Source organism: Procambarus clarkii, chromosome 5 (genome assembly GCF_040958095.1).
Source record: "Procambarus clarkii isolate CNS0578487 chromosome 5, FALCON_Pclarkii_2.0, whole genome shotgun sequence".
In the NCBI taxonomy this organism is placed as follows: Eukaryota; Metazoa; Arthropoda; class Malacostraca; order Decapoda; family Cambaridae; genus Procambarus; species Procambarus clarkii.
This window is the reverse complement of record NC_091154.1, coordinates 59,399,948-59,422,530: the sequence shown is the minus strand read 5'-3', so window position 1 is coordinate 59,422,530 and position 22,583 is coordinate 59,399,948. Positions and strand designations below refer to the sequence as shown.

Genomic DNA, 22,583 nt, shown 5'->3' with positions numbered 1-22,583 from the left:
TATATATATATATATATATATATATATATATATATATATATATATATATATATATATATATTTATATATATATATATATATATATATATATATATATATATATATATATATATATATATATATATATATATATATATATATATATATATATATGTCGTACCTAGTAGCCAGATCGCACTTCTCAGCCTACTATGCAAGGCCCGATTTGCCTAATAAACCAAGTTTTCATGAATTAATTGTTTTTCATCTATCGAACCTACCTAACCTAACCTAACCTAACTTTTTCGGCTACCTAACCTAACCTAACCTATAAAGATAGGTTAGGTTAGGTTAGGTAGGGTTGGTTAGGTTCGGTCACATATCTACGTTAATTTTAACTCCAATAAAAAAAAATTGACCTCATACATAATGAAATGGGTAGCTTTATCATTTCATAAGAAAAAAATTTGAGGAAATATATTAATTCTTGAAAACTTGGCTTATTAGGCAAATCGGGCCTTGCATAGTAGGCCGAGAAGTGCGTTCTGGAAGAAGTATTATATATATATATATATATATATATATATATATATATATATATATATATATATATATATATATATATATATATATTTTTTTTTTTTTTTTTAAATAGGGAAGGGAGTACCACCTCTGGCTGGAAGAAGGTGGACCCATAGCCTCGGAGGAAACCACACATAACGCATTGGAAGGAATGCAGGTCCCCTCCAATACAGTTTCTGTGTGCTTTTCTCCTACCACCCCCTTCCCTTTTTTTTTTTTTCCTTTATTGTGTATTTAAAGGTTACAAAACATACAAGACAAATGCCTAAAGGTTATGGATCTCTTGAAGCTCCTCCGCTTCTGGACAGGAACCGAGGACGCAGCAAGCATTTCCCCTCTGGATCGCCACACTGAGACACTGAAACAAAAAACTGGAAGCCCTTGGGTCTCTGGTGACGTCAATGAGCTTGGAACCCAATTCCTTGAGAAATCCCAAGGCACTCTTGCCCCATGGGCCATGCGTCTCAGACGCTATGGGAACAAAGAGGTATTGACCTTCCAGTCGCCTGTACTTGAGTGATTTTGCTGTTTCCCTGTGGTTGGCCGCCCCACCTGCTTGATCAGCTCCGAAGTGTACATAGGTGTCAGCCAGGGTGGATACACATGTGTAGTCCCACACCAACTGTCTACCCTCCTTCCATGAGTATATGGTGATGCCATCAGGGCGAAGTGCGGGGAAATCCGGGTTTTGGACCCCTAGGATGCGAGGTTCTCTCTCCGCTGGGCACCTAGGTGAGACGAGGCTTCTCTTGATGATGTCATTGACCTCGTTGTGTCTTGCATGCCAGCCCTTTGTGCTTCCACAATGAAACCCATGCAGTCCGTATTGGACTTCTTCCACCCTGTTGCAAATACACTTGTATTCAGTGTGAATTGGGGCACCAAGGCAGAGGGCCACTGCTACACGAAGGGATTCTGGATCTAGGCACGTGCCCATTGCTGACATGGGTACTGCCAGGAGGAAGTCTCCTGCATGGGGAGCACGCACTGCTCTGAGGCGGGCTTTCTCCTTGTCTGATGTTGCGACGCTTAGCATGGCATCAGCTACTTTTTCCACTAGAGGGTGGTCCCAGCCGGACTGTTTGTGTTGTTTTGTTGGCTCTATAATGGTTGCTGGGGCTGCAAGAACATCCCACTGATTTGAACATTCAGTGAAAGCAGGATCGTGTATTCCTGCTGAATCTCCCAGGGTTGCAGGTAAAATATCTCTGACGAGGTCGTGCGATGCATGAGAGGAGGAAAGGAAGGCTGGTAGAGCAATTTGGGAGGCTGTGCGGACACCAAGGCCGCCGAGTCTTACAGGAAGGGTTATATATATATATATATGTCGTACCTAGTAGCCAGAACTCACTTCTCAGCCTACTATTCAAGGCCCGATTTGCCTAATAAGCCAAGTTTTCCTGAATTAATATATTTACTATAATTTTTTTCTTATGAAATGATAAAGCAACCCTTTTCTCTATGTATGAGGTCAATTTTTTTTTTATTGGAGTTAAAATTAACGTAGATATATGACCGAACCTAACCAACCCTACCTAACCTAACCTAACCTATATTTATAGGTAAGGTTAGGTTAGGTAGCCAAAAAAAGCTAGGTTAGGTTAGGTTAGGTAGGTTAGGTAGACGAAAAAACATTAATTCATGAAAACTTGGCTTATTAGGCAAATCGGGCCTTGAATAGTAGGCTGAGAAGTGCGTTCTGGCTATTAGGTACGACATATATATATATATATATATATATATATATATATATGTCGTACCTAGTAGCCAGAACTCACTTCTCAGCCTACTATGCAAGGCCCGATTTGCCTAATAAGCTAAGTTTTCATGAATTAATGTTTTTTCGTCTACCTAACCTACCTAACTTAACCTAACCTGGCTTTTTTTGGCTACCTAACCTAACCTTACCTATAAATATAGGTTAGGTTAGGTTAGGTAGGGTTGGTTAGGTTCGGTCATATATCTACGTTAATTTTAACTCCAATAAAAAAAAATTGACCTCATACATAGTGAAAAGGGAAGCTTTATCATTTCATAAGAAAATAATTATAGTAAATATATTAATTCAGGAAAACTTGGCTTATTAGGCAAATCGGGCCTTGAATAGTAGGCTGAGAAGTGAGTTCTGGCTACTAGGTACGACATATGTCTATATATATATATATATATATATATATATATATATATATATATGTCGTACCTAATAGCCAGAACGCACTTCTCAGCCTACTATGCAAGGCCCGATTTGCCTATTAAGTCAAGTTTTCATGAATTAATTGTTTTTCGACGACCTAACCTACCTAACCTAACCTAACCTAATTTTTTCGGCTACCTAACCTAACCTAACCTATAAAGATAGGTTAGGTTAGGTTAGGTAGGGTTGGTTAGGTTCGGTCATATATCTACGTTAATTTTAACTAAAATAAAAAATAATTGACCTCATACATAATGAAATGGGTAGCTTTATCATTTCATAAGAAAAAAATTAGAGAAAATATATTAATTCAGAAAAACTAGGCTTATTAGGCAAATCGGGCCTTGCATAGTAGGCCGAGAAGTGCATTCTGGCTACTAGGTACGACATATATATATATATATATATATATATATATATATATATATATATATATATATATATATATATATATGTCGTACCTAATAGCCAGAACGCACTTCTCAGCCAACTATGCATGGCCCAATTTGCCTAATAAGCCAAGTTTTCATGAATTAATGTTTTTTCGACTACCTAACCTACCTAACCTAACCTAACCTAACTTTTTCTGCTACCTAACCTAACCTAACCGATAGAGATAGGTTAGGTTAGGTTAGGTAGGGTTGGTTAGGTTCGGTCATATATCTACGTCAATTTTAACTCCAATAAAAAAAAATTGACCTCATACATAATGAAATGGGTAGCTTTATCACTTTATAAGAAAAAAATTAGAGAAAATATATTAGTTCAGGAAAACTTGGCTTATTAGGCAAATCGGGCCTTGCATAGTAGGCTGAGAAGTGCGTTCTGGCTATTAGGTACGACATATATATATATATATATATATATATATATGTCGTACCTAGTAGCCAGAACTCACTTCTCAGCCTACTATTCAAGGCCAGATTTGCCTAGTAAGCCAAGTTTTCCTGAATTAATATATTTACTATAATTTTTTTCTTATGAAATGATAAAGCAACCCTTTTATCTATGTATGAGGTCAATTTTATTTTATTGGAGTTAAAATTAACGTAGATATATGACCGAACCTAACCAACCCTACCTAACCTAACCTAACCTATATTTATAGGTAAGGTTAGGTTAGGTAGCCAAAAAAAGCTAGGTTAGGTTAGGTTAGGTAGGTTAGGTAGACGAAAAAACATTAATTCATGAAAACTTGGCTTATTAGGCAAATCGGGCCTTGAATAGTAGGCTGAGAAGTGCGTTCTGGCTATTAGGTACGACATATATATATATATATATATAGGGTTATATATAAATATATATATATATATATATATATATATATATATATATATATATATATATATATATATATATATATATATATATATATATATATATATGTCGTACCTAGTAGCCAGAACGCACTTCTCAGCCTACTATGCAAGGCTCGATTTGCCTAATAAGCAAAGTTTTCCTGAATTAATATATTTTCTCTAATTTTTTTCTTTTGAAATGATAAAGCTACCCATTTCATTATGTATGAGATCAATTTTTTTTTATTGGAGTTAAAATTAACGAAGATATATGACCGAACCTAACCAACCCTACCTAACCTAACCTATCTTTATAGGTTAGGTTAGGTTAGGTAACCGAAAAAGTTAGGTTAGGTTAGGTTAGGTAGGTTAGGTATTCAAAAAACAATTAATTCATGAAAACTTGGCTTATTAGGCAAATCGGGCCATGCGTAGTAGGCTGAAAAGTGCGTTCTGGCTACTAGGTACGACATATATATATATATATATATATATATATATATATATATATATATATATATATATATATATATATAGGGAAGTGGAGAATGAGGGGACGGGGAAGGGGGGGTAATGGTTTGGGAGGACGAGGGGATGGGGGAGTGGGAGACAGTGGGGAGGACGAGGGGACTGCACAGTGGGGAATTGTTAGGAGGACGAGGGAATGGTGGAGTAGGAGGGGATGGTGAGGATGACAATGGGACGGAGGAGGGGTGAATGGTGAGGAGGAAGATGAGGGGACAGGGGAGTGGGTAATGGTTGGGAGGACGAGGGGACGGAGGAGTGAGGAAAGGTTGGAAAGACAGGGGAAAGGTAAGGAGGACTGGGAGAGAGGGAAAGGTTGCTGTGACTGAGAAGCACATGTGTTGCTCAGCCACAGCAACGCGTGGCTGGGTACAGCTGTATTATATATATGTATATGTAAATGTATATATACTTAGTATTACCCATCTACAACATTCAATACACAATTTAGCCCTCTATACCACACACACTTTCCCCCAAACAACATGAAGACTAGGTTAACCACCTGCCACAGCTGGTGCACTTTGTACACGTTCATGGGGGTGGAGTTTGTGGTTACTCACACGGCCCACGTCGCCACCATAACTTAGGCCACACGCACTTTAACCCTTACAATGTAGCCCGCGCGTGCCATCTGCCAGCTGGTGCACAACTGCTGGTGCACCAGCTGGCAGATGGTGCACAACTGCTGGTGCACCTGTTACACCAGCTGGCAGATGGTGCACACGGTTTACGTCGTAAATTTCACTACTGGTGGACACCATACCAATTTGTGTATAGTAGACATGATACCAACATTTGTATGCTGGACATAATACCAACTGGTGTACAGTGGACACTATACCAACAGGTGTATGGTGGACACTATACCAAATGGTGTATCGTGGACACTATACCAACTGGTGTATGGTGGACACTATACCAACTGGTGTATGGAGGACACTATACCAAATGGTGTATGGTGGACACTATACCAACTGGTGTATGGTGGACACTATACCAACTGGTGTATGGAGGACACTATACCAACTGGTGTATGGTAGACACTATACCAACTGGTGTATGGTGGACACTATACCAACTGGTGTATGGAGGACACTATACCAACTGGTGTATGGAGGACACTATACCAACTGGTGTATGGAGGACACTATACCAACTGGTGTATGGTGGACACTATACCATCTGGTGTATGGTGGAGACTATACCAACTGGTATATGGTGGACACTATACCAACTGGTATATGGTGGACACTATACCAACTGGTGTATGGTGGACACTATACCAACTGGTGTAAGGCAGACACTATACCAACTGGTGTATGGTGGACACTATAGCAACTGGTGTATGGTGGACACTATACCAACTGGTGTAAGGCAGACACTATGCCAACTGGTGTATGGTGGACACTATACCAACTGGTGTATGGTGGACACTATACCAACTGGTGTATGGTGGACACTATACCAACTGGTGTATGGAGGACACTATACCAACTGGTGTATGGTGGACACTATACCAACTGGTGTATGGAGGACACTATACCAACTGGTGTATGGAGGACACTATACCAACTGGTGTATGGAGGACACTATACCAACTGGTGTATGGTGGACACTATACCATCTGGTGTATGGTGGAGACTATACCAACTGGTATATGGTGGACACTATACCAACTGGTATATGGTGGACACTATACCAACTGGTGTATGGTGGACACTATACCAACTGGTGTAAGGCAGACACTATACCAACTGGTGTATGGTGGACACTATAGCAACTGGTGTATGGTGGACACTATACCAACTGGTGTAAGGCAGACACTATACCAACTGGTGTATGGTGGACACTATACCAACTGGTGTATGGTGGACACTATACCAACTGGTGTATGGTGGACACTATACCAACTGGTGTATGGAGGACACTATACCAACTGGTGTAAGGTGGACACTATACCAACTGGTGTATGGAGGACACTATACCAACTGATGTATGGAGGACACTATACCAACTGGTGTATGGTGGACACTATACCAACTGGTGTATGGTGGCCACTATACCAACTCGTGTATGGAGGACACTATACCAACTGGTGTATGGAGGACACTATACCAACTGGTGTATGGTGGACACTATACCAACTGGTGTATGGTGGACACTATACCAACTCGTGTATGGAGGACACTATACCAACTGGTGTATGGTGGACACTATAGCAACTGGTGTATGGTGGGCACTATACCAACTGGTGTATGGTGGACACTATACCAACTGGTGTATGGTGGAGACTATACCAACTGGTGTATGGTGGACACTATACCAACTGGTGTATGGTGGACACTATACCAACTCGTGTATGGAGGACACTGTACCAACTGGTGTAAGGCAGACACTATACCAACTGGTGTATGGTGGACACTATACCAACTGGTGTATGGTGGACACTATACCAACTGGTGTATGGTGGACACTATACCAACTGGTGTATGGTGGACACTATACCAACTCGTGTATGGAGGACACTATACCAACTGGTGTAAGGCAGACACTATACCAACTGGTGTATGGTGGACACTATACCATCTGGTGTATGGTGAACACTATACCAACTGGTGTATGGTGGTCACTATACCAACTGGTGTATGGTGGACACTATACCATCTGGTGTATGGAGGACACTATACCAACTGGTGTATGGTGGACACTATACCAACTGGTGTATGGTGGTCACTATACCAACTGGTGTATGGTGGACACTATACCAACTGGTGTATGGTGGACACTATACCAACTGGTGTATGATGGTCACTATACCAACTGGTGTAAGGTGGACACTATACCAACTCGTGTATGGAGGACACTATACCAACTGGTGTATGGAGGACACTATACCAACTGGTGTATGGTGGACACTATAGCAACTGGTGTATGATGGACACTATACCATCTGGTGTATGGTGGACACTATACCATCTGGTGTATGGTGGACACTATACCATCTGCTGTATGGTGGACACTATACCAACTGGTGTATGGTGGACACTATACCAACTGGTGTATGGTGGACACTATACCATCTGGTGTATGGTGGACACTATACCATCTGGTGTATGGTGGACACTATACCAACTGGTGTATGGTAGACACTATACCAACTGGTGTATGGTGGACACTATACCATCTGGTGTATGGTGGACACTATACCAACTGGTGTATGGTGGACACTATACCAACTGGTGTATGGTGGACACTATACCAACTGGTGTATGGTGGACACTATACCAACTGGTGTATGGTGGACACTATACCAACTGGTGTATGGAGGACACTATACCAACTGGTGTATGGAGGACACTATACCAACTGGTGTATGGTGGACACTATACCAACTGGTGTATGGTGGACACTATACCAACTGGTGTATGGAGGACACTATACCAACTGGTGTAAGGTGGACACTATACCAACTGGTGTATGGTGGACACTATACCAACTGGTGTATGGTGGACACTATACCAACTGGTGTATGATGGTCACTATACCAACTGGTGTAAGGTGGACACTATACCAACTCGTGTATGGAGGACACTATACCAACTGGTGTATGGAGGACACTATACCAACTGGTGTATGGTGGACACTATAGCAACTGGTGTATGATGGACACTATACCATCTGGTGTATGGTGGACACTATACCATCTGGTGTATGGTGGACACTATACCATCTGGTGTATGGTGGACACTATACCAACTGGTGTATGGTGGACACTATGCCAACTGGTGTATGGTGGACACTATACCATCTGGTGTATGGTGGACACTATACCATCTGGTGTATGGTGGACACTATACCAACTGGTGTATGGAGGACACTATACCAACTGGTGTAAGGTGGACACTATACCAACTGGTGTATGGTGGACACTATACCAACTGGTGTATGGTGGACACTATACCAACTGGTGTATGGTGGACACTATACCAACTGGTGTATGGAGGACACTATACCAACTGGTGTATGGTGAACACTATACCAACTGGTGTATGGTGGACACTATACCAACTGGTGTATGGTGGACACTATACCAACTGGTGTATGGTGGACACTATACCAACTGGTGTAAGGTGGACACTATACCAACTGGTGTATGGTGGACACTATACCAACTGGTGTATGGTGGACACTATACCAACTGGTGTATGGTGGACACTATACCAAGTGGTGTATGGTGGACACTATACCAACTGGTGTAAGGTGGACACTATACCAACTGGTGTATGGTGGACACTATACCAACTGGTGTATGGTGGACACTATACCAACTGGTGTATGGTGGACACTATACCAAGTGGTGTATGGTTTACACTATACCAACTGGTGTATGGTGAACACTATACCAACTGGTGTATGGTGGTCACTATACCAACTTGTGTATGGTGGCCACTATACCAACTGGTGTAAGGTGGACACTATACCAACTGGTGTATGGTGGACACTATACCAACTGGTGTATGGTGGTCACTCACCCGCGTGATGGTGACCTGAAGACGGAGAGTGACGTCGGGGGAGCACCAGGATAGTGTCAGCAGGTTGAGGCCGTGGGAGGTGGTGGTGAGCGGTGCTCCAGCTGCCAGCAGGAGGGTGGTGATCCTGCACCGGTTACTGGTGACGGCCAGACACAGCGGGGAGACGCTCCAGCATCCCAGGGGCTCCAGGGACGCTCCTGACCACAACAGCTGACCTGCCTGCTGGGTGTCGTCACACAGGCTGATCACATCCAGCAGCTGCTCGTACATCTCTCCTGGTCCACCCTCAACCTGCACAATGTCACAGTCTTAGACAAATGTTGCTCTTCTTGTTCATGGTGAATCATCACAAGTTTGTAGATGAGTAAACCTTTAATGTTTCGCTTATGTACTGGATGATCGAGAACTTACTCAGGTTGAAAGCCGTCCCTTAACAGTTACTTTCTCGGAAAAAATTCTTGAACATTGATGGAGGGATTTAACTCTACACTATTGTTGTGTATTTCGTATACGTTGAGCCAGAACTAAGTTAACAACCTCTCGTGACGTATGCATGCTGCTTATTCCTCGGTTCTGTTTAACGGATATTGTATTGTAGGGGGACGGGCTCTTATGTCGTGTGGACACGAGCCACACGACATACTTGTATCAGAGTACGAGTACTTGTATCAGAGTACGAGTACTAATACCCGACCTTACTAAAGAGTAATATAAATATAGAGTCTGCCCTTCAGTAGTTCTTATAGTCATTGTTTAACCAGACTCACCTGGACAGGATCACACACTCTTCTCCCTGTCAGGGGCCAGTCAGTGTTAAGACACTAGATCAGTATGAAGATATGTGGGAAATTCCTATATCATTCATAAATTTTAATAAATGTTGGTTTGTATCAGTTTAAGTATGAATAAAATGTTTTAGTTAGTCATGAAAGAGATGACGAAAATGACAACTTTGTTCCAGGAAACTGGATTAATATATCCTGAGTCGTCTACATCTCGATCTCTAAACGTTTCTAGCTAATTTAATATAAAAATCACCAGTCTCAGGACTAGGAATAGTATGTGTGACGATAATCTCCTTCAAGAGAGATTGAGCCTGCTCTTCCCTCCTAAGTACGTCCCTATACAACTAATAACAACAATAACAACTAATATAGAAGATATATCCAACAAGTACAACACCAAGGTTTGCCCAGAGAGCAAACGTATTCGCACCGGGAACACCTGCTCCACCTCCGCCACTCAAACCAGCAAACTACTTGTCCGTCGCCTGCTCTTCGCTGATTGGCTGGTGCCTGTCGCACCTGCTTCCTCCACCCGCCACACTAGCTGACGTCTGGGCCACCACAACCTACAGACCTCAGAATATCCCGTGCTTTCCACAAGTTAACACGTCTCATTGGTAGACTAAGCCCTGGCTTACGTGTACTAAGAGAGGTGGCAGCTTAAAGCCAATATTCCTGCACTCATATATCTCCTTGTATATTATTCACTTGTCTTAACGTAACTTTTCATTTTGCCAATGATTATTCTTATTATTTTGATTGATTGATTTTATGTTACAATTTTTATGTCCAATTTTATTCATGTTTTGCTTTTCTAACGTAATTAAAATGTCATTGTTAAATTTACTTGTGTTTTGTGTGTCTTCCCATTACCTTACCACAGACGGAAGTTCCAGATTTTCTCTTTTTGTTTCTTTATGTGACGAGGCCATACCCCTAGCTTTTGAAACAGCCGAACACCAACGCGTTACCGTCACATATTAAGTGGGGGCCTGTCCTAGGAGCTTCACTCAGGTACTGGTGCCAAGTAGTAATTAATATTAAGCGTATTTAACTTTGGTAACGTAACTTTTACTATTTTTCATATTTATATGGTGCGGTGGGTGTGTATTGTGCATTACGAGAGTAGCATATGGTGAAGGTGAGACAACTTTGGATTACGTGGTGACTGTAGGCCTCAGTCATACTCTTAATTGGTCATCTCTCCCTCCGTGTTATTACTCGTGTTTACCATCTTTTGTCCCTTGGATATTTCTCATATTTTCGACAGATCATCATATTGGTACCCTGGTACTGTGGTCTGCCTCCGGGTCAAGTGCACCTAATCTTCTGCAATCTGACTGTAGGAGGACAAAGAGGGCCAAAGTTCCTCTAGCTCGAACTTTAGTTGCTGAATTGGGACCTCAGCAGCAGTTCTCGTCACGAGTTGACACCTCGCACTCCTACACGTCAGTCAGAGATGATGATACATACAACGGTAGGGAATTAGCTTACTTTTTCAGAGCACAAAAGTTCGCTAATTCTGTAAGTATCATATTAATTTCAGTAGGAAAGACTTGCTTATGTCCTATAGAGACTCGGCAAGGTATGCCTACATCCTTGGACTACCAATTTTACTTTTGAGGCAATTAACTGTTTCATTTGTTTTCGAAACTCAGTTTCACTTGTTTAGTAGGATTTTCTTGCCCTTATCCTCTTACATGAGTACCGGGTACAAGATTTCCTGCGACCTTGATTTAAACTAATCATTTAACATCTTATATTTAACTTTAATTGTTAAAGATTCCACAGGATAGGTACCAGTTGCCACGTTGTCCTCTTTCTGACATTCACTATATAATAACGGTATATTCGTTGTACATTTATTTGCTAATTTCACCATGTTTCGTCTCCAAGCTTTCCGTGCAGATCCAGCAGGTGAAATAGGGACTTTAAGTCGTGCCAAGAGGACTGAATTACAAACTCTTGCACATGAGTATCATCTAGAAGTTCCCTACCAAGCCAACAAAAATGACATACACAACCTGTTGCTGGATCACTATTTAGAACAAGGTAAGATAGACTCTGAAACTCATGAAACTTACTATATTGTAGATAAAACTGATTTGGCGACGATGAAACTCAAAATAGAACTGGCCAAGATTGAACGCGAGCAGCAAAGGGAAGCCCTCGAACAACAAGAACGAGCAGCTGCCATACGAAGAGAAGAACAAGAACGTGAGATTGCGTTACTCCGTGAACGTGAACGAATACAGCTTGAAACAAAACAACACGAGTTGGAGATGCAATGCGAACATGACAAGCAACAAGCTACTCTGGCTCTAGAGTGTCGTCAACGAGAATTCACGTTGGAAACTTCACACCTCGCTCAACGCCAGCAAGCTACTGCCAATCTTCCCGTCAGTTTTAATATATCACATGCAAGTAAGTTAATGCCATCCTTTGTAGAAGCAGAAGTTGACGTGTTTTTTTACCACCTTTGAAACCCTTGCTAATCAACTTCGTTAGCCTGCCGACCAATGGGCCACACTTCTCAGAGTCCATCTTACAGGTAGAGCTGCAGTCACACTCAGTACTTTGGCGTCTGGGAATGACTACCAGACTCTGAAACAAGCAGTGTTGGACGCCTACCTTCTCTCCACAGAAAGTTATCGAAGGAAATCCCGTGACCACCTGAAGGCAAGTACCACTACCTTCCTCGAGTTTGCTAACACAAAACGGATATATTTTATGAAATGGCTGGAAGCAGCACATGTCTCTACTTTTACAGAACTCGTCAACCTGATGCTAGTTGAAGAATTCTTGAGGCGTGTGCCGCCTCCTGTCCGTCTATATTTAGCTGATAAAGACGAAACCGACTACCTGAAGTGTGCTAAGTCGGCTGACACTTACAGCCTCATCCACCGGCTGACACCCGAACCATCCTCCAGTAAGAAGTCGTGGTACAGTTACGAGAAAGTGAGTACCGATCAAGCTGGCTCGCAATTGTACTGCAAGTATTGTAGACTCTATGGACATACCATAGACAAGTGTGGTACGTCTCAATACAAAGGAACCACTGACACACAGAAACCCAAACCAACTCCTCCTAAGTCCGGTAAGCCTGTGATGAATGTTGGTGTTCAGGTTAATGATCTTTCTCTTTTCAGTAACCACCTGTATACTGGAACTGTCTCTGCCAACGGTTCAAATCCGGAGGGACGTTTCAAATTGAAGATCTTAAGGGACACAGCGGCTCTTCAATCGATCATCTTGAAGTCGGCTGTGCCCAACATCGCCTACACCGGAGAAACTGTCTTCATCACTGACCTCACTGCTACCACTCCTTATCCTCTCGTCAGAGTCCACCTGGATTGTCCCTTCGTGAACGGAGAAGTCCAAGTCGCCGTCAGGGAAAAGCCTTTTCCCATGCCTGGAGTGCAACTTCTCCTAGGCAACGACTTGGCAGAAGACCTGCAACCGACCAACCTGATCGTCATGGACAAACCCCAGGTGTGTACCTCTGTGCCAATTAACCCTATATTCGAGTATGTTCCAGCAAAGGTTCAAGAGAGTGATGAAGTTTCTCCTCCGGTTCTAGTGACCACACGTCCACAGCCAGCTGACTCTACTGCTACCGCTGTCCCTCAAGACCCTCAGAAACTACCCCCGAATCTGACCAAGTTGGAGTTCCGTAAGTTGCAGAGGGAAGATCTTACCTTAACACCATTGTTTTTCCAGGCTGAGACTCAACCCGACAGTATTCCTGGGTTCTTCCTAGAGAACGACTTGCTCTACCGCAGATATAGACCCAGAAAACTGAAGGAAGAGGACGATTGGGCCAAAATCGAACAACTTGTGATTCCTGCCAGCCTGCGGCCCACTATTCTACACCTGGCCCACGGAGCACTCTCCCACTACGGATTCAACAAGACTTACCATGGAATTCGTCAAGACTACTACTGGCCAGGTATGGTAAATAGCGTCAAACAGTACGTAAAACAGTGTCATACATGTCAGATGGCAGGTAAACCGAACATCTCTATTCCCAGAGCGCCACTGATTCCCATACAGGTGCCTGCGGAACCTTTCCACAGACTTATTATAGACTGTGTTGGTCCTTTACCTCGGACCAGTTCAGGTAACGCCTATATCTTAACCATCCTGTGTCATACCACCAGATTTCCCATAGCAGTTCCAGTGAAGAACATCACGGCTGCTACGGTTGTAAAGCATTTATTGAAGATCTTCACTCAATATGGATTTCCCAGGGAGATTCAGAGCGACTGTGGTACCAACTTCACCAGTGATCTCTTCAAAAGGACACTGGAGGAGTTCAACATCAAACAGGTATTGTCCAGCCCCTATCATCCTGCTTCACAGGGTTCTCTTGAGCGTAGTCATCAGACTACCAAAGCACTCCTGAAAAAGTTTTGTAGTGAATCCTCTACGGATTGGGATAAGCAAATTGATTTGATAATGTGCATATATAGAAGTCTTCCCATTGAGTCCCTAGGAGTATCTCCTTATGAGATGCTCTACGGCCGTAAGTGCCGTACTCCCCTGAAGGCTTTCAAAGACTCTCTACGAGATGCCACCTTCAGTGAGCATCAGAATGTGCCCCAGTTTCTTCAAAACCTTCAACACATTCTAGAGAGAGTCCACAGTTTTGCCCATGATAATCTATTGAAAGCACAGGAGAGGATGAAGACTCATTACGACCAGACCAGCAAAGTAAGAAAATTTAAGCCGGGAGACTTCGTGCTAGCATACTTCCCTATCCCAGGTTCTCCTTTACAAAACAGGTTTTCAGGATCCTACCGCATCAAGGAGTGCCGAAACAACCATAACTACGTTCTAGAGACTCCAGATAGGCGGCAGAAGACCCAGCTGTGCCACGTCAACCTCCTGAAGCTATATAATGGTACTCCTCCCACTGTCATGTTAAACTATTCCACCTTTACAGAACCCTAGATCCACAGTGAGACCTTCCCAGCTTCTCCTCCCGAAAGCACTGACAAGGAGTCAGCGCTTTCTAATTCAAAAATCCATACTGATATTCCCAACCATTTTCAGGGCCATAATAGTGCTCCTTTGCCATATTCTAATTATACTCTCACCTCGTCAGATAAGCCCTTCATCCTCCATGTCGACACCAGTGGTACCGGCGTTGGTGGTGTCGTGATGCAGCAACGAGGCGAGGAGAATACACCCGTCAGCGACTACTGCTACAAGGAACTACGGAACAATTGGCAAGGAGCTACTCTTCATCATCCTGAAGCTCCAGCACTTTGCTCCACACCTGAAAAGTGCTCGGTCTACCATCAACACGGACCACACCACCCTACACCTCCTGCAGCACGCCCACTTCTCATCTCAACGTCTTCTACTATGGGCTTGATAACTGCAGAAATTCAACCTGGAGACCCGCTATACCAAGGTTCTGACAACATCTTAGCCGATGCTCTCTCCAGAGTTTATGAAGTAGAATCGACTCCACCTATTACTCCACCACGTAACGACGTACTTCTTCCAGAACAGCAGGCTTTGGGGGAGAGTTGTGACGATAATCTCCTTCAAGAGATTGAGCCTGCTCTTCCCTCCTAAGTACGTCCCTATACAACTAATAACAACAATAACAACTAATATAGAAGATATATCCAACAAGTACAACACCAAGGTTTGCCCAGAGAGCAAACGTATTCGCACCGGGAACACCTGCTCCACCTCCGCCACTCAAACCAGCAAACTACTTGTCCGTCGCCTGCTCTTCGCTGATTGGCTGGTGCCTGTCGCACCTGCTTCCTCCACCCGCCACACTAGCTGACGTCTGGGCCACCACAACCTACAGACCTCAGAATATCCCGTGCTTTCCACAAGTTAACACGTCTCATTGGTAGACTAAGCCCTGGCTTAAGTGTACTAAGAGAGGTGGCAGCTTAAAGCCAATATTCCTGCACTCATATATCTCCTTGTATATTATTCACTTGTTATTATTCACTTGTCTTAACGTAACTTTTCATTTTGCCAGTGATTATTCTTATTATTTTGATTGATTGATTTTATGTTACAATTTTTATGTCCAATTTTATTCATGTTTTGCTTTTCTAACATAATAAAAATTTCATTGTTAAATTTACTTGTGTTTTGTGTGTCTTCCCATTACCTTACCACAGACGGAAGTTCCAGATTTTCTCTTTTTGTTTCTTTATGTGACGAGGCCATACCCCTAGCTTTTGAAACAGCCGAACACCAACGCGTTACCGTCACATATGAAACTAATCCTTTAAATAAATTACACATTAAATTGCTTTATGAAATTAAACAAAACCCTCCTCCCAGTTCTCGATATAAAGCGCATCATGAGGTGACGCGTGCGGAGGAAGAGACGCCATTCGTGCACTTACACAGGAGAGTGAATCAACTTGGTGTGGTATTGGTGTCGACAAACCGAGCCTCCCCCATCGGTCACTAACTCTACCCGCAAGTACTAGACCGCAGCGTGACCTACAAGCAGTCACTACTTGTTGCAACGACTTGACAAAATTGAGGAAAGTGCAAAATTTGTTTTTTTTTCTATTAGCATAGATTTGTCAACCAATTATTTCAGTGTCTAGGATTAATCGTTGCGATGCCAGATAAAACCATCCACAAAGGTAAGAATCTATTATTATTATACTTTATACTCATGTATTACAGTTGTATTATATCTGTTGTTGGCAAATGTTAGGATGTAACACTTCCACAGGTAAATTATGATCACATGAAGATGCTACACCACGGCGGGACTACGAGGCCGCTATTATTACTGGTATAGTACGGCCTGTACACGTGTTGGTGGGTCTGGTACGTCCTGTACACGTGGCTGGTGGGTCTGGTACGGCCTGTACACGTGGCTGGTGGGTCTGGTACGGCCTGTACACGTGCTGGTGGGTCTGGTACGGCCTGTACACGTGGCTGACGGGTCTGGTACGGACTGTACACGTGGCTGGTGGGTCTGGTACGGCCTTTACACGTGCTGGTGGGTCTGGTACGGCCTGTACACGTCGCTGGTGGGTCTGGTACGGCCTGTACACGTGCTGGTGGGTCTGGTACGGCCTGTACACGTGGCTGACGGGTCTGGTACGGACTGTACACGTGGCTGGTGGGTCTGGTACGGCATTTACACGTGCTGGTGGGTCTGGTACGGCCTGTACACGTGGCTGGTGGGTCTGGTACGGCCTGTACACGTGCTGGTGGTTCTGGTACGGCCTGTACACGTGGCTGGGGGGTCTGGTACGGCCTTTACACGTGCTGGTGGGTCAGGTACGGACTGTACACGTGGCTGGTGGGTCTGGTACGGCCTGTACACGTGGCTGGTGGGTCTGGTACGGCCTTTACACGTGCTGGTAGGGTCTGGTACGGACTGTACACGTGGCTGGTGGGTCTGGTACGGCCTGTACACGTGGCTGGTGGGTCTGGTACGGACTGAACACGTAGCTGGTGGGACTGGTACGGACTGTACACGTGGCTGGTGGGTCTGGTACGGCCTGTACACGTGGCTGGTGGGTCTGGTACGGACTATACACGTGGCTGACGGGTCTGGTACGGACTGTACACGTGGCTGGTGGGGCTGGTACGGCCTGCACGTGGCTGGTGGGTCTGGTACGGACTGTACACGTGGCTGACGGGTCTGGTACGGACTGTACACGTGGCTGACGGGTCTGATACGGACTGTACACGTGGCTGGTGGGTCTGGTACGGACTGTACACGTGGCTGGTGGGTCTGGTACGGACTGTACACGTGGCTGGTGGGTCTGGTACGGACTGTACACGTGGCTGACGGGTCTGGTACAGACTGTACACGTGGCTGGTGGGTCTAGTACGGACTGTACACGTGGCTGACGGGTCTGGTACGGACTGTACACGCGGCTGACGGGCCTGGTACGGACTGTACACGTGGCTGACGGGTCTGGTACGGACTGAACACGTGGCTCGTGGGTCTGGTACGGACTGTACACGTGGCTGACGGGTCTGGTACAGACTGTACACGTGGCTGACGGGTCTGGTACGGACTGTACACGTGGCTGACGGGTCTGGTACGGCCTGTACACGTGGCTGACGGGTCTGGTACGGACTGTACACGTGGCTGGTGGGTCTGGTACAGACTGTACACGTGACTGGTGGGTCTGGTACGGACTGTACACGTGGCTGACGCGTCTAGTACGGACTGATCACGTGGCTGGTTGGTCTGGTACGGACTGTACACGTGGCTGACGGGTCTGGTACGGACTGTACACGTGGCTGGTGGGTCTGGTACAGACTGTACACGTGGCTGACGGGTCTGGTACGGACTGTACACGTGGCTGACGCGTCTAGTACGGACTGTACACGTGGCTGACGGGTCTGGTACGGACTGCACACGTGGCTGGTGGGTCTGGTACGGACTGTACACGTGGCTGACGGGTCTGGTACGGACTGTACACGTGGCTGACGCGTCTAGTACGGACTGTACACGTGGCTGAGGGGTCTGGTACGGACTGCACACGTGGCTGGTGGGTCTGGTACGGACTGTACACGTGGCTGACGGGTCTGGTACGGACTGTACACGTGGCTGACGCGTCTAGTACGGACTGTACACGTGGCTGACGGGTCTGATACTGACTGTGCACGTGGCTGGTGGGTCTGGTACGGACTGTACACGTGGCTGACGGGTCTGGTACGGACTGTACACGTGGCTGACGGGTCTGGTACGGACTGTACACGTGGCTGACGGGTCTGGTACGGAGTGTACACGTGGCTGACGGGTCTGGTACGGACTGAACACGTGGCTGGTGGGTCTGGTACGGACTGTACACGTGGCTGACGGGTCTGGTACGGAGTGTACACGTGGCTGACGGGTCTGGTACGGACTGAACACGTGGCTGGTGGGTCTGGTACGAACTGTACACGTGGCTGGTGGGTCTGGTACGGACTGTACACGTGGCTGACGGGTCTGGTACGGAGTGTACACGTGGCTGACGGGTCTGGTACGGACTGAACACGTGGCTGGTGGGTCTGGTACGGACTGTACACGTGGCTGACGGGTCTGGTACGGAGTGTACACGTGGCTGACGGGTCTGGTACGGACTGAACACGTGGCTGGTGGGTCTGGTACGGACTGTACACGTGGCTGGTGGGTCTGGTACGGACTGTACACGTGGCTGACGGGTCTGGTACAGACTGTACACGTGGCTGACGGGTCTGGTACGGACTGTACACGTGGCTGACGGGTCTGGTACGGACTGTACACGTGGCTGACGGGTCTGGTACGGACTGCACACGTGGCTGGTGGGTCTGGTACGGACTGTACACGTGGCTGACGGGTCTGGTACAGACTGTGCACGTGGCTGGTGGGTCTGGTACGGACTGTACACGTGGCTGACGGGTCTGGTACGGACTGTACACGTGGCTGACGGGTCTGGTACGGAGTGTACACGTGGCTGACGGGTCTGGTACGAACTGTACACGTGGCTGGTGGGTCTGGTACAGACTGTACACGTGACTGGTGGGTCTGGTACGGACTGTACACGTGGCTGACGCGTCTAGTACGGACTGATCACGTGGCTGGTTGGTCTGGTACGGACTGTACACGTGGCTGACGGGTCTGGTACGGACTGTACACGTGGCTGGTGGGTCTGGTACGGACTGTACACGTGGCTGACGGGTCTGGTACGGACTGTACACGTGGCTGACGCGTCTAGTACGGACTGTACACGTGGCTGACGGGTCTGGTACGGACTGCACACGTGGCTGGTGGGTCTGGTACGGACTGTACACGTGGCTGACGGGTTTGGTACGGACTGTACACGTGGCTGACGCGTCTAGTACGGACTGAACACGTGGCTGACGGGTCTGGCACGGACTGCACACGTGGCTGGTGGGTCTGGTACGGACTGTATACGTGGCTGACGGGTCTGGTACGGACTGTACACGTGGCTGACGCGTCTAGTACGGACTGTACACGTGGCTGACGTGTCTGATACGGACTGTGCACGTGGCTGGTGGGTCTGGTACGGACTGTACACGTGGCTGACGGGTCTGGTACGGACTGTACACGTGGCTGACGGGTCTGGTACGGACTGAACACGTGGCTGGTGGGTCTGGTACGGACTGTACACGTGGCTGGTGGGTCTGGTACGGACTGTACACGTGGCTGACGGGTCTGGTACAGACTGTACACGTGGCTGACGGGTCTGGTACGGACTGTACACGTGGCTGACGGGTCTGGTACGGACTATACACGTGGCTGACGGGTCTGGTACGGACTGCACACGTGGCTGGTGGGTCTGGTACGGACTGTACACGTGGCTGACGGGTCTGGTACCGACTGTACACGTGGCTGACGCGTCTAGTACGGACTGTACACGTGGCTGACGGGTCTGGTACGGACTGCACACGTGGCTGGTGGGTCTGGTACGGACTGTATACGTGGCTGACGGGTCTGGTACGGACTGTACACGTGGCTGACGCGTCTAGTACGGACTGTACACGTGGCTGACGGGTCTGATACTGACTGTGCACGTGGCTGGTGGGTCTGGTACGGACTGTACACGTGGCTGACGGGTCTGGTACGGACTGTACACGTGGCTGACGGGTCTGGTACGGAGTGTACACGTGGCTGACGGGTCTGGTACGGACTGTACACGTGGCTGGTGGGTCTGGTACAGACTGTACACGTGACTGGTGGGTCTGGTACGGACTGTACACGTGGCTGACGCGTCTAGTACGGACTGATCACGTGGCTGGTTGGTCTGGTACGGACGGTACACGTGGCTGACGGGTCTGGTACGGACTGTACACGTGGCTGGTGGGTCTGGTACGGACTGTACACGTGGCTGACGGGTCTGGTACGGACTGTACACGTGGCTGACGCGTCTAGTACGGACTGTACACGTGGCTGACGGGTCTGGTACGGACTGCACACGTGGCTGGTGGGTCTGGTACGGACTGTACACGTGGCTGACGGGTTTGGTACGGACTGTACACGTGGCTGACGCGTCTAATACGGACTGAACACGTGGCTGACGGGTCTGGCACGGACTGCACACGTGGCTGGTGGGTCTGGTACGGACTGTATACGTGGCTGACGGGTCTGGTACGGACTGTACACGTGGCTGACGCGTCTAGTACGGACTGTACACGTGGCTGACGGGTCTGATACGGACTGTGCACGTGGCTGGTGGGTCTGGTACGGACTGTACACGTGGCTGACGGGTCTGGTACGGACTGTACACGTGGCTGACGGGTCTGGTACGGAGTGTACACGTGGCTGACGGGTCTGGTACGGACTGAACACGTGGCTGGTGGGTCTGGTACGGACTGTACACGTGGTTGACGGGTCTGGTACGGAGTGTACACGTGGCTGACGGGTCTGGTACGGACTGAACACGTGGCTGGTGGGTCTGGTGCGGACTGTACACGTGGCTGGTGGGTCTGGTACGGACTGTACACGTGGCTGACGGGTCTGGTACAGACTGTACACGTGGCTGACGGGTCTGGTACGGACTGTACACGTGGCTGATGGGTCTGGTACGGCCTGTACACGTGGCTGGTGGGTCTGGTACGGCCTGTACACGTGCTGGTGGGTCTGGTACGGACTGTACACGTGGCTGACGTGTCTGGTACGGACTGTACACGTGGCTGACGGGTCTGGTACGGACTGTACACATGGCTGGTGGGTCTGGTACGGACTGTACACGTGGCTGACGGGTCTGGTACAGACTGTACACGTGGCTGGTCGGTCTAGTACGGACTATACACGTGGCTGACGGGTCTGGTACGGACTGTACACGTGGCTGGTGGGTCTGGTACAGACTGTACACGTGACTGGTGGGTCTGGTACGGACTGTACACGTGGCTGACGCGTCTAGTACGGACTGATCACGTGGCTGGTTGGTCTGGTACGGACTGTACACGTGGCTGACGGGTCTGGTACGGACTGTACACGTGGCTGGTGGGTCTGGTACGGACTGTACACGTGGCTGACGGGTCTGGTACGGACTGTACACGTGGCTGACGGGTCTGGTACGGACTGCACACGTGGCTGGTGGGTCTGGTACGGACTGTACACGTGGCTGACGGGTTTGGTACGGACTGTTCACGTGGCTGACGCGTCTAGTACGGACTGAACACGTGGCTGACGGGTCTGGTACGGACTGTACACGTGGCTGGTGGGTCTGGTACGGACTGTATACGTGGCTGACGGGTCTGGTACGGACTGTACACGTGGCTGACGCGTCTAGTACGGACTGTACACGTGGCTGACGGGTCTGATACGGACTGTGCACGTGGCTGGTGGGTCTGGTACGGACTGTACACGTGGCTGACGGGTCTGGTACGGACTGTACACGTGGCTGACGGGTCTGGTACGGAGTGTACACGTGGCTGACGGGTCTGGTACGGACTGAACACGTGGCTGGTGGGTCTGGTACGGACTGTACACGTGGCTGACGTGTCTGGTACGGAGTGTACACGTGGCTGACGGGTCTGGTACGGACTGAACACGTGGCTGGTGGGTCTGGTACGGACTGTATACGTGGCTGGTGGGTCTGGTACGGACTGTACACGTGGCTGACGGGTCTGGTACAGACTGTACACGTGGCTGACGGGTCTGGTACGGACTGTACACGTGGCTGATGGGTCTGGTACGGCCTGTACACGTGGCTGGTGGGTCTGGTACGGCCTG

General features: G+C 47.3%; 1 protein-coding gene across 1 annotated transcript in view; it reads right to left on the bottom strand.

Annotated features, from left to right (window-relative positions):
• LOC123750522 (serine/threonine-protein phosphatase 6 regulatory ankyrin repeat subunit C-like) overlaps positions 1–22,583 on the bottom strand; it is a 317,785-nt gene that overhangs the window by 56,002 nt on the left and 239,200 nt on the right. The window contains exon 4 of the mRNA XM_069302562.1: positions 9,114–9,404. Coding sequence (XP_069158663.1) covers positions 9,114–9,404 — 291 coding nt within the window. The remainder of the gene's footprint in view (positions 1–9,113; positions 9,405–22,583) is intronic.